The following is a 14,463-nucleotide window of genomic DNA, read 5'->3' on the forward strand; positions in this document are numbered from 1 at the left end:
TATAGATGACAAGGTAAAGACATGATGTCAGCACACTAAGCTGATTAAAAGAGCCATGGCAATCTTGAGAAATGGCTCCTCCACAGTATAGCTAAACATTCTACCATGAATGACAACCTCTGTCAATATACACCAAACAGCAAGTACTCCAAACAGCCAATAAACGTTGTCAAATAAAAAATGAAATCATAACTAAGCTTCAGAACAGGAACTATGTATCCGTTTCCTCATGACATAACCATCCAACTGTGGGACATCCAATTGTGTCTACCGGTAATACTTTGCTCACTTTGAACCTTTTGTCTTGGGACAAACGGATGATCCCCTGTATCTTCACTTGTGTCCAGATCAACGGGTCAGTCAAAATTCATCTGCATCAACTGTGGACATGATCCATGTGACGGGAGACTGTGATAAACAAACCTCATCTAGGACACTTTCCACCAAAGAAGTGGATGAACAACTTATATCATCTCTATTTAATTTCCTCAGTGTCAACTGTAACACAAAGTCAGCACCTCTTGACCTCTTGCTCCAACAAACAATGTTTGTGTAGCGTCAGCAAAGAAACGGTCTTCATCCAAATGAAGGTCCTGTCTGAGTTGATCGTGATAATGGAATGATATACTTCCAATTTCCTGGGTCAGACAACTAGGCTATGCTGTAGACACAACACTATCTGTTAATCCCCTTCAAACACAACCAACTGATTCACATATATGCAACAGCAGTTCTGACTGCCATATATGTTTGTGGGGACTTTTAATTGAGAAGAATCTTCGGTATTTCTGTCAGTGCAGACATAAGATTTGGGAATAACATCCAGCCCCAAGTTAAACCCCTGGAATGTGCAGCATGCCAGGCAATGTGAAGGCTACCTGAATGCATCTGACCCTTCAACAAATATGCAAGGTGAACATCAATCAAAGTTAATATGTCTTACCTGTTTTGATTCACCTTGTCCCATGGTCCAATGGACAGTAAATCTCCAAGCAAATCAAGTACAGTGTTACCTATACCCTGACAAAGGTAAGTTTAAACAAGCATTCCAAGGCCGAGAAAGGATATTTGAGGCTGAAGGCCCAGGTGTAATATCAACACAGCCCTCAGCGTCACACTGATATTTGACAGTGACCAGTCGACCCACAAGTCGACCCACCTCAGGACGATCCTGTCATTTGTTCCAACATGACTTCGACAAACTACAGCACGGGTGCATCTCCACATACAATGGATGAAGTGTAGGCAAGATTTGAATAAGACACACTCGACTGACTCGCGACTATCTTGGCAATGTGACAGATCCAACTTGAGTCCCTGTGCTGTTATAATGACAGAGGTTGCTTGTAGGGGTTATGAAGTCTTACCCTGAATATGAGTTCTCCTTTAACAGATAAAATGGAGGACTTAATATCCCTACCTAGACAATGGAACAAACCACAGAAGACATGCTTGAAAAGTCATAATCTCAGAAATAATGTGACACACTTCAATGCACTCCAATATCCATGTGACTTCAGTCCCGGGATGTTTTACTGCTATGTCTGAACTTGAGGACATTCATGGAACACGGACATATCAAGCTTAAGAGGTAGGAAGATGAATTGACAGATGTAACCGTATTACCATATAATAACATAATAAGGCCATGCTGGTATTGTGATACAGGGTTTTACCTCGACTCAAACACATGGGTGTCCCCTGGACCTCTGGGACCCCTGATTATTAGTGTTAAGGGTGCTTGAAGGTCATATGAGGATCCTGTGAATTACCAGTGTAGAGACTTGTATGTTTTGATAATTTCTATAAAGTTGGGAATGAATAATTGATGATAAGGACTAATGGATGAAATGATGCCGTTAACTGCACTCGACGAAACAGCCAAACACTTTGTAAAGTCACATACATGTAATGGGTGCAATGAATGATATTGACAGTCCTTCTGTGCAGAGTGATTTTTTAGATTCTTTCGATTTGAGCATATTTATGAGTTGCGTAAAAGCCAAGTGATGTATAATGTATGACAAGTAGGGATAAAAATGTACATGTTTCAAGTGTGCTACAGGGCACTTTACATATTAAAGATATTCAGATGCAGGTTTGAATATCGCTGTAACTTGTGAAATGTTAATGCATTTTCTGAACATAAGACCCTCATTTTACTATGAGCAAAACAAGGAGTTGTAATTTGGAACAACAGAAAGTTCCATCTGTCCATGATTAGTCTTTTTCTTCCTGAATACTCCAGCATACACAGAAAATCACATACCATCAAGTTTACTTGAGTGGAGGTACATCATTAGGTTTACTACAGTTTCCACACGTAGGTTTAATTGAATGAAAATAAATCTCTAAATTTACCTTCAAATGCATGGCAAAGTTTCAAAGCCAGTAAGGTGGTACTTTAAAACCTGATGGAAGGGTATTTATACCAAGTTATAATCTTCTTATTGATCACTCTGTCGTGCTTTTTGTACCTAAGTTACATTCCACATCCATCACCTTCGCACATGGGATATGTGCATGACATAAAAGAAAGACACCAAAATAAATGATCACACTAATACTAGAGGACAAAATATCATGCAATAAAGCAAAATCACTCCATTCATGACTGAAGATAATAACGTTTTAGTCATTCCTTGTTCTTTGGTCAATGCAAATTTGAAACATCATGTCTGGAGTCCAATTTCTTGTTCTAATAGCATTTGTCATTTTGATCTTATGAGAGACCGTGTGTACTTGGAGACAGAGTTCATGAGCCAATCATGATTAAGGCTGATATCGTATTTAGACATCTCATGCAGTCTGCGACTCTGAAAACCACTCTGCAGATAATGTTGTGTATAAAGAGTTTTTTTTTATGGATGACAACTTCTTTATAGTGAAGAGTGATGTTGTGTATGTTGTTGTGATGTGTGTACTCTATGTTGTTTACTCGTCCATCAAGCTGACCTACAGACTAACAACTACTCTCTGAAATGAACATATTACTGCAAAAAATTCATAGTAAAAAAATAAAATAAAATGAAATGGGACTTCCTTCATTATCAGAGACACTCAAGCTAGGGGAATGTAGACTTGTAACATTTTCTAGACTTGCATGGGCTTTCTCGGAGATATTTGCCTCAGGGTCTGTACGACAGACTAGCTGATAGCTGAGTGCATCATTCTCTGTATATCATTACAAACTGAAGTTGGAAAAAAAGACAAATTCAAGAAACATGCAAGTTTTTGGAAATGATTTTCTTGCCCATCTGAGGCTAAAAATAGAATCAAAGCTTATTTTTAAAAACATAACATACAGGAGCATCTAAATATAACCCATATCCACAAACCAAATATATCTGAAACTGAAATGTGATGTGATGACAATTCATTTTAACATTTCCCTGTGTACGGGAAGTCCAAATTTCTCGACTTTACCCATGATAAAACTCTGACAGCAAAAAGTAAGTGAGCACGGGTTTTTACCACTTTCAGCAATATTCCAGCAACATCATGGCGGAGAACACCAGAAATGGGCTTAACACATACTTCGTAAGTCCAGAATTGAACCTGGACCTTCACCATGACAAGCCAGCACTATAACCACTAGGCTACTCCACCACCCCCTGACAGCAAGGGCGACTAATGGGATCGGGGGTCAGGCTTGCTGACTTGGTTGACACATGTCACTGGTTCCCAATTACACAGATTGATGCTCATGCTGTTGATCACTAGATTGTCTGGTCAAGAATCGATCATTTATAGACTGCCATGACATAGCTGGAATATTGCTGAGTGCGACGTAAAACTAAACTTACTGACTACTCACTGCAATGATAGATGGAGATGATGGATTGAAATAATGGTTCTAATGTAACATAAGCTGTACAAAACAAATAATTATTCTGCCTTTCAGAGAGCAAAAATTGAACATCTGGGCATCTCTGACTGGGAAAATAAAGTTTCAACATCTCAGGCTCTTTTGTAAACAACAGAATACTGACTGACTGGACCTTCAATCTGCTGACATGTCTCCTAACCCATACCGACATGGACTCACAGACTAACCAGGCAAACACCTGGGGAAATAGGGGTTAAATTCATGCGTGTGTCAATGCATGGAATATGTGCCTGGTGTGAGTGTGTTCACATTCAGTATAAGCATATGTCACATGTGTGCATGCTATGTGCATGATGTGTTCTACTTTTACCAATATTGATTACTAATTGACTTACACAAGGTGGAGCACTTAGATGCTATGCTACAGCTTAACATGAAAACTCATTCAGACATAACATACCAGCTCCAAGTCAAAGATCAACTTGATGTTGAGCGCTAGGCAGGGTAAAAACAAGTATCGTCATGGTCATGGTCATGGTCATGGACAGAGCAGCTCACTGGGAAGACACTATCACCAAGGTTACACAGGCAGACCTACATTCATAACAATTCCACCCAGGTGATGACTGCTGCAATATCCACACTGAACAGGGTGGATGGGTAGCCTTGTGGTTAAAGCATTTACCTGTCACGTCGAAAACCCAGGTTTGATTTATCACATGGGTACAATGTGTGAAGCCCATTTCTGATGTTCCCCGCTGTGATATTACTGGAATATTGCTAAAAGCGGCATAAAACTAAACTCACTCACTCCATCCTGAAAAGCATCAAGTTAAATGTATAAACACAAATTACTATCATCCTGTGATTCTTCCCCAACACGCAGACAGTGCCCACTGTTACATTCCCTACAATTCCCACTATCTTGTTTGTAGCAAAGGTCACCAGTACAGTATGGACACCTACTGACTTCACAGTCACATCTGACATCCGAAACCCATTAAACCATTGTCCTTGGTTGCTATTTCCAGGTTTTGTCTGCGTCTGAGTGTGGTGTACAAGTGACAGAGCAATAACTGCCGATGATTGGTTCCTTGCGAGGAAGGTTTGTAATTAAAGTCTGATGACAATCAGACCATCATTAGTCTTACGAATAAAGTATAGGTACGAGATGAATGAAGGTCATTACTGTGTCTATGAGACTTGTTTGATGGCAGCTTGTATGAGTGTCACTGCGTGCCAACAACTTAATTATTGAAACAAAACTACAGAAACTTTAAGGATATGAAATAATTTCCAAAAGGGTCTAAGATTTCATAGAGTTATTCTTGAATACTAATGGATCATATTGTGAAAGACTTTTGTAATATCCTTGACCAGCTCTGGAGAGAGTGAGACAGTGAGCTAGTGTGGATTAATGTCGCTGTGATCAGTATGTCAGTCATGCCACTGAATTATATTTTGAGTTACTGGAAAGACTGGGTCATCAATATCCCCCGAAATGGCAAAATACTCTTCATGAATATGTCTAATCGTTATGATGATGTCAAATGTTTTGACAAAGTGGAAGCTGAGTATTGAAAATATTTTATTCAGAATTCCAAAACTACCAAAAGGCACCAGTACACCACCAGATCTATCTATGTGCCAAGTGTGGTGAAGAAATAGTGAACTGTTTTGAAATTCTAGTCCGGAAAAGAGCAAACCCACCAAATTCAGTTGAAGTCAAACTTGTTGCCATGGAAATGCAAAAAATATTTCATTCAGTATTCCAAAACTACCAAATAACAAAAGTGTGGTGAAGAAATATTGAACGGTTTGAAAGTTATGCTCTGGAAAAGACAAATGTGCATGAACGCACGAACGGAGTGCATTTTAATACCCACGGCAAAACGCATTGTGGGGGATAACAAAATTCAGAATCGTATGACACTGAAACATACTTTCATAAAACAAGAACATGGAAATGCCAGTTATTATTTAAAGATCATCACAAAGATGGACATGAAAACAAACCAACCAATCAGTTGTGAGCTTCTCTGTCCACCATTTACTTGAGTCACAGTGTACTTGCTAGCAAGCAAACATGGCTAGAAAATGCCAGACCCAACTGATCCAGCCTCCATTCAAAAATAAGCAGATTCATCAGGACTTCAATGCTACCCAGTAAGGTGTTGTTTGAACAAGAAACATGATTCAAACCCATCATCGTAAGATTCTGGCACATCCATGGGAAGCAACTCTGCAAAACTGCAAAGCCAATTCGGCCACACATGACCAGCTCCAAATTTCAATGAAGGTTGCATGCCTTCTCTCAAACATTCTTACCACTGCAAGACTACACCGCAGGTTAATTCAAAACCTGATTTATGAGGTCAAGCAGTCTGTGACATACACCACTGACAGGCTGGGTAACCCTAGCCGCCAACCTGATCAAACACGCCAGTGCCTGTCTTATTTTAGCGGTTGAGCCTGCATCAGAAACAGACCACCAAGGTCTTACCTGATGCTAGGTCCTATTCTAGGAAGTGAGGATGCATAACAATTACTACAATGGTTCATGTGGAGGCACAAAAGTATTCATTTGATATGTATAAACCATAATATTATATTCACAGGTATTCAGGGAAATAGTTCTGTCAAAACTTTTCATCCATTTGTGAAAACCTTTTTTCAGAGAATAATGTTTCCTTTTCCATTTGCTGAAACCTGTTTCCAAATGAAAAACATTTCATCAATATGTGTTTAAAATATTTTAAACAGGTTCATACTGTTTGTATTGAAAAGTGTAAACAGGGTGGTTGATATGCCACAGTTTCTCCACAATTGTGACAGTTCGTAAGTACACCCAGAAAACTGTGAAAAGGAACTGTTTACTGTGCAATTTGTCACACATCAAGATCTTGAAAATAACAATCAGAGAAAAGTATAAATATCACAAACATAACAAACAGGTTAGTCTGTCATATAGATCCTGAAGCAAATATATCCAAACCCACTCAAGTCTAAAACATGTGGCTAGATTTTGACAGTGTCAGGAAATGAGTGAGTAAGTTAAGTTCTACGGCACACTCAACAATATTCCAGTTTCATGGCAGTGGTTCAGGAAATAAAGGTCTCTCATTTCAGAGACAAGTTGTTAGTCTACAAGCAGACAAGAAAGAATATTTATCTATGCCCCTTTTTTTCACTTGTACTCTTATATAAAATCATTCAGATAAAAAAAAACAACAAAAAAAAAACCAAGAAAAAGTTAAATATTCTATTACATTCCTCCAGACATAATCCATACTTATGTTGCCTATTTGTTTACCCACAGAGTCCTGCATACACAACCAGTGACCCAATACCAGAGCAACCAGACTAATGCCCAATGACAACCTCACTGAATGACCTTGTTGCATGGAGATGTTCTAATCCTGTTGACTGACCACAAACGCAGTGTCATTCCACTGGATTAACGGTAATCTCTTTGGGAGGCACTGCCCCTTGTCAAAACTGGCTTCCATTGTCAGACACACCCATATGCCAAAATAGTATTTTCCTGCAGACTATACTTACTGAACTCTAACAATATATACTCTGAGTGAGAATGCTTTGGATGGATTGTTCGATGCAGCAATAACTTGGCATATTGAGTTATTCTATAAATAATAATTTCTAGATTTTACATGTCTTACTCAAGTAAATAAAATATGAAAATGTATATGAATATGAAAAAGAAAAGAGACAAAAAAGTGTAACACCAGACAATCAAGTGACAGACACCAATCAATGAAACTGGGGTACCACGAGATCCAAATTGGTTTTGATGCAGAAAGCTAATGATGACTACTTGGGTGGTTTTCACAATTATGATAGAATTTAATTGACCTTTAGGTTTGACAATGATATTATTATAACACAAAAGCAAAGAGTGATGCTGGCATTGTCAAGGTAGGCCAATTTCCTCCCCATTGTTGATGTGATGAAGCAAATTAACAATCTGAAGTTGACATTAGCCATAGAAATTACCAGACTTCGGGTTATCAATAAGACTGGAAAAATGCACATTTCTGAAGCACAGTTTATGTTTTGTTTATTTGCAAATATTGACTATCAAATGCTATTAACAATTTATGTTTTATTTATTTGAAACTATTGAGGCAAGCAATTGTTAACCATCAACAATACCACTGCTGTTTTTAAATGCCTGGTGTTAAGAATCATTAAAGGGCAAATAACTGAAATATACTTCCATTTTTATAAATTGTTTCCATTCCACTAAGTAACCATTCTTCTTATTTCAAGTTATAATTAAGACTAAGGCACATACTTGAAGAATGCATCGCTTCATCTAACAGATATACTACATACAATACAGTCACTGTTCCACATCACAGAATAAGCTCAGCCACGAACATAGTACACAACATGTCAAACAGTTTCCAAGGTCAAGATGTCATTTAGCATATTTGGTAACAAACTGAATGACTTTAATAAACCTCAAGAAACATGAGTAGCTGTGTACTGACAAACATGTGCTGTATTGTAATACAGGCATTCCAAAATATACATTCCACTAGTAAACACTGGCAGATTCCATTTAAGAGATATTAATCTGCTTGCACCAGGTGCAACCTAAGATAAAAACCTAGTTGCACCAGCCAATTTCTAGTTGCAATGCCCTTATTGCAATACGCAGATGCAATTATTTAGATGTAATATTCAACTCCTGGTACAAGTCAGGCTAAAAACTTGGTTGCAATATTGGGTCACACCAGTGCAAGTGACAGAGCACTAAATCGTGGACTGATTGATACTGAGAGAAACAGTTGCGAAAGCCTCAAAACAATATATTTCCAAATATCTCTCACAATTTTGGTAATGGAAATGCACAAGCATTCTATGAACAACATATTTAGAAACTTGTTTCCTAAGCACTACGTGTTTGCTGATAATTGAGAACGACAGGTATTATCAGTGAGGAATGTCTATTTTGATGTAAGTTTGATGTTGTTAAATGCAAACTTCCGATATTTAATTTTGGTGTACAGTTCTAAGGTTAGCAGTAACCAAAAACTTCACAGGAGTCTGCCACATGCAAGGAGCTGTGAATTAATATTGAAGAAATATGAAAGTGAACAGTCTACACAATTCTAAACTGTCAGTCAAACATAGAGTCTATACAACATACTTACTGGGAACTACTCCCAACACAACACCTTTCCCGGACAAGAACTGTGAGACAAAGTAGAACACACAATCCAAGGAACACCAGCTTGCAACACTTGCTGTTCAAAAACATCAATAAGAAATGCATTACATCAGCCTTGGATGGTGTCAGGTCATAATTTCAGTTAGTTTTGAAACTCAGGCAGATTTAATGCAGAAATACTGTACCGGAAAATACATACAGTTAAAAGTTTACATAGCCTGGTATAAAACATTGATCGTATTTGTAGTCACTTAGCTTTGTTACAACAACCATACAAATGCCATAACAGACATGCAAAATTGATTTGATCTTAATTCTGTTTGGCTATTTATATCTCGGTCAAGTTGATACAGAACTCTCTGAGAAGTGAAACTGATTGGTAATGTCATGTATGTTTCGCTCTTCATATTTCAGCCTATATATAGAGAGCACTGTAATAGAGGTCTACCTTGACCTTGTTTGTATACACAAGACTCAGGCTCCAGTCAACATCATATGTACGTGTACGTATCATAGGTATTTTGATTACCATAGAGAGTTTGTGATCATAACAGATCAAGTGTTCAGTTAAGCTTCATTGCTCCATGTAACATTTTGACAAAATGAGTTTTGGCTCTTTATTCAAATCTTACGATTCACATTGGTGGTTGATAGTTGTCTCCGGCTATTAAATCAAGTGTTACTCCTTCCGGTATACTCTGTTGGGATTTTAAACATATCAGTTCATCTTAAAATGAATATGTTCAAGGGAGGGTATTTATCATTCTGATCGATAATTGTTCACTAAATAATGATTGATTATCAATAAATAATCAAAAAGGATCCTTCATCAAAAATATCTTTTAAATTTCTTTTTCAACAAATTTCTATATATGTCATGCCTCTGGTGAGCAGTGACAGTTTTGGTTTACTACAAAACAGTCTTCTCAACTTGCTTTATAAGGAACCCTGCAATAAAGATGTAATTCTGTGTACTGTGTGTGCAACTTTATTACTTCACAACAGTTTTTGATAGATATTACTGACAACAGTTTTCATATTAGTAATCATAAATTCTTCTCATCAACAATATATCCAATTATCAATTTGTCTTAGCCAGCCCTAATATATTCTCATCAAAACACTGTGCTGACAGCTCCATAAGCCTCAGGTATGTCACACACACATAAATCAACATACCTGTCAGAAGTACAATGAGCAATATGTGCAGGTTATTGATCTGTCACTGTAGCAAAGTTGTGCGCAAGATGCCCAGATTCAATCAGATTCAAAAAGACATACAGGTACTCAAAATGAAGGGTTACCACAAACAATTATGAAGACTATTGTTTATTGGTATTCCGATAATTGAAAATAACCAACAATTATTAGAAAAAGGGCTGAAAATAATTATCAATAGTAAAAAGACATATTTTAGTTAATCGGAATGACTGGAAATAATTGAAAATTGATTGAAAGCCTACAAGTAATTATCCATTGTAACAAGAACATATTTCTGATTAATCGGGGTTTTTTGTTTTGTTGTAGTATTACCCACTTACATCAAGTAAACTAATGATTAAATCTGATGAATATTCACTCAACAGCATAAAGCTATGTGCACTATTCAGCATTTTCTATTCATCACTATGGTAAATGTTTCAGTAACTTGTGAATGTAATAAGATAAACTGATAAACAATTCTTGTATAAATACAGGATAGTTGTATTAACATTAATTAGAAAAAAACTTGGAGAAAAACCCTTAAAATTGGTGTCTGCATTAAAACTGTACATACTTCAATTATAATATTGATAATCGTTCACAAGTCCTCCGATAATCGATAATGGATTTGGTGGCTGATTCCCAGCACTAGCATTGTTACACTGCTAGTTTTATTGATTTTATTGTCATATTTGGAAGCAAGCTACTCAAAACCTAAGTGGTGAAGTAGATATATATTTTTGCATTTTGCATCTGCATTGGATGGAAAAAGAGGTACAGTTACACAATACCCGATACCTTGTGTCACATCACCCTAACACTAAGGCAAAACCTAAATCTTACCCTAACCCTGAACCAAACCCTAACCCTTGCCCAAACCCTAACCCTAACCAAATGTAAACTTGCCTGCTTTCGAAGATCTTAGAGGGTGTCCTGTATTCTGTAATCTTGCAGAAAAAGCATTTACATGATTATGGCCACTGGTGCATTTTGAAAAGTACATCAGATGTCTACAACCACTTTTAGAACCTTTTGCTAAGGCAACATTACATGTGAGCAGGGTCAAGCAGGACGAGCAATAAATAAGGTCAAGGCCATACACAGACATTCAGCTTAGAATAACCATCTAGTAGACCTTGCTACTGACTCATGTCATGAGGATAAGAATACATATTTTTGTGAAATATTTCTGTCTGTCCTGGACCAAAGATGCTCAGTGTGGTAACATGTCATCTGAACAGGGTCACGCATGACCAGCGTCACTCAGTGACATCACAAATGTCACGCTGACATGATAGCTAGACTACCTGCTGAAGAGATTGGCGTTTGCAATATGGAAGGTGGTCAGCAGAAGCTAGATTTTCTGAAAAGCGAAGACGATCTGTTACACTGTTTGTCAATAATCAATGTACAGATTTCTTTTGCATCTGTCTGTTGACACACCACTGTATTTTCCATTCAGTGACAGTTCTGTTCTGTGTGATAGAGTTCTTCCCTTGCTCATCATATTGCCAACTTCTACAGTCAGACAGCCCATTACCATCTACCAAGACATTTACCTTTTAAGATCTGAAATTTTTACCAACACAAAATTTCTAAACTAAATAAGGCTGTACACACAGACAGAATACCATTTCTTGATAGGCTGACAACACACCGACTAGGGCTGGTTTTGTATTATTGTGCGGAACAATGTTGTTGTTTTATATTTCATCAGCAGTTCTTATGTGTGTATGACGATGCCAGCACTTAGTTTGTATTACAGTTAACAATGTTATTTGTAGACTTCAAATGATGCACACTTCGTGTAAATCTTTGACAAAAGAAACTAAAATCACATAATAATCAATTAACTGACCTGACTTTTACAGTACGCATAGTTTCATATTTATCATTCTCCAGAACTGTCCACATAACCTCTCATATAAGTGGGGAAAATAACCCCTGAACCAGTCATTTATCAGCATGGATGAAAAACACGAGGAGTGGCAGAGTTGTGTCCCCTTAGTGAAAAAAACATGGTAGACAAGAACTTTTCATCACATCATTTAACATATCTGACTGTCATAGATGAGTTATGTGAAGATACCATTTATTCAGTATACATGAAGGACGAACATACTATCAACATTTGGCAAGTTTGGCAAAAGATCAGTGAAAACATTTTGGAATAATCTCTGACATAGGGAATTTATGAGAGTTTTTATCTTAGGAATAGTTCAAGAAGTTATTAATATCTCTGCAGACAAAATATTAATGCCTTTCCAGATAATGTTGGTGTTGGTCCAAAATTGAGATCTAAAATTTAGGAATATTCAGGTAGTTGTTTTTCCTGTAAATCTAGTTAAAAACTGATTTAGTTAAAATTATTCAAATATTCATGGCACCCTTCACACTATTACAGAACATTAATCTTTCTTTTTAATTAGCTTCATTTTCTGAACATGCTTTTTACTTCAGATAATCATGAAAGTTTTAATGTTAAGAATGGGGTGTACTTTTTAAAATCTTAAAAATGCAATTGAATACAGAATTACAACAATTGCTATTAATATCATGAAAGCAAATACCCATAAACAGGGAAAATACTTGAAGTTTGGTACGCTTTGTAACATAAGAGATGGTCCAGATATTGGATGATTAAATCTTAACATTATTATCCCCCTACAAATATTGAACGAACAAAAGTCAATGGAAATGATTGATCACAGATCTGCTGATTGATTCCTCAGTTACAACAAATATTCAATGAAATTAGCTGGAACAGAAGTAATCGGCTTCGATTAATTGATGCCTCATTGAACGTGTTTTTAGTATACCTGCTAATTCAATTACTAGTAACCACACCTCTTTTTCCAGAATTTCCAAGCATTACTATGGCAACAAGTTTGCCAGCTGGTTTTACTTTAGGCCCCAGAGATCTCTACACCCACGTGCACCAGGAGTGGAAGGTACAGGGATAATACACAGCAATATCATACTAATCATTGGGCCTACAATCAGTGATCAATATTCATCAGAAAGCATCACGAACAACAACTATGAGGCTAACAATAGCTGGTAAACTGAAGATTATGTGATACATGGGGATGTAAATACAATGATGAGTTGATCAATTGATCTTTTGTGTGGACACTGCATCAATGACTCATTACTTAACAATTCATTACTGATGAGGATGAGTAAGGGGATATTATAAGCTAGATCCTGTCATATTTCTTTGTCGTTAATCTAATGTGATGCCAAAATTCTGATCATTAAAAATCATAAATATCAAGCTTATGCGTGTGTAAAAAAGTTCAGCTTCTTTGTTAAATCTGACTTTTAAATCTTTTTCATTTCAGGACAGAAATGATACCTTGTGAATAATTATTTCTGAAAGTTTCGTGAAACCTGCTGTAAAACTGAATCCAGGATGTGTACAGGCATATTTACAGCTGGTGTACATCAATTCAGCAGGAAGTGAGAACACAATCTCAGTTATCAGTGACAGCTGAGACCATCAGAAGGCCAAGCAATCTATGGCCAACAAATAAAAAGAGTCTATCGAATCATAGCAGCAGCAGTGACAGTGACCTTCTCCCACTAGCCCCCCTCAGGCACTGACCCTACCTGGAAGGATAACAATACACTGGTTACCTGCCGAGGATCACTCCTACCAGGGGAACACCACATGGTGAAGTCAGACGGGCTCTGTCCATGTTTGTAAACATTCCCTCATAATGTTTCCAGGACATATTATAGCCCAATTTTGTGGCAAAATGGCTAAAAAGTGAGTAGGAATGTATCTGACTTACCTAAAGTGTGAAAAAACACCTCAATCCTGAGTTAAAACAATTACAAACACTTCTAACTTCTTTATCACTGCTCTCTGTTAGCAAGGTCAAGGGCATTAACTAGGGGAGGTAACTCTTTGTACCCTACTCCCCACATGTCAATAATGCTGCCCAGCCTCTATAGTGAAGATGATGTAAAAGCTCAAAAGGGAGGAAGCAATAAAAATGTCACCTGGCAAGGGAGACCATTAAAGTGAATTTCAGTCTTATTTAAAGAGTGACTAAAAAGAAATTAATTTTCTCATCAATAAAAGTTATGGAGGCTGTTTGCCTATGTGATACAGACTTAAATTACCACTTCACTAATATTCAGGAATAAATATGATCAGAAAACAATGCTATATGTCCATTTTAATATTATAATTAAATTTATTTTTTCTCATGTCCAAATTTTTAAA

The 14,463-nt window shown here is 37.0% G+C and overlaps 1 protein-coding gene and 1 long non-coding RNA gene across 9 annotated transcripts in view; one reads left to right on the top strand and one right to left on the bottom strand.

Annotated features, from left to right (window-relative positions):
• LOC137260965 (liprin-beta-1-like) overlaps positions 1-14,463 on the bottom strand; it is a 133,952-nt gene that overhangs the window by 71,116 nt on the left and 48,373 nt on the right. The window contains exon 1 of one of the 8 annotated variants that reach the window (XM_067798553.1): positions 14,027-14,123. The exons of 6 other annotated variants lie outside the window; for them this stretch is intronic. Coding sequence is in view for 1 of the 2 variants with exons in the window: in XM_067798550.1 (XP_067654651.1) it covers positions 944-967 (24 nt within the window). In the remaining variant the exon portion in view is untranslated. Of the gene's footprint in view, positions 1-943; positions 1,206-14,026; positions 14,124-14,463 lie in introns of those variants that run through there. One more of the 8 variants, XM_067798550.1, reaches the window with a different exon arrangement.
• Positions 1,159-14,258, top strand: LOC137260967 (uncharacterized). The gene is made up of 5 exons (XR_010954831.1): positions 1,159-1,591; positions 7,149-7,292; positions 9,441-9,529; positions 13,089-13,289; positions 13,574-14,258. It is a non-coding gene; the product is annotated as an uncharacterized lncRNA (long non-coding RNA).

The sequence above is a fragment of the Haliotis asinina genome, chromosome 14 (assembly GCF_037392515.1).
Source record: "Haliotis asinina isolate JCU_RB_2024 chromosome 14, JCU_Hal_asi_v2, whole genome shotgun sequence".
Classification (NCBI taxonomy): Eukaryota; Metazoa; Mollusca; class Gastropoda; order Lepetellida; family Haliotidae; genus Haliotis; species Haliotis asinina.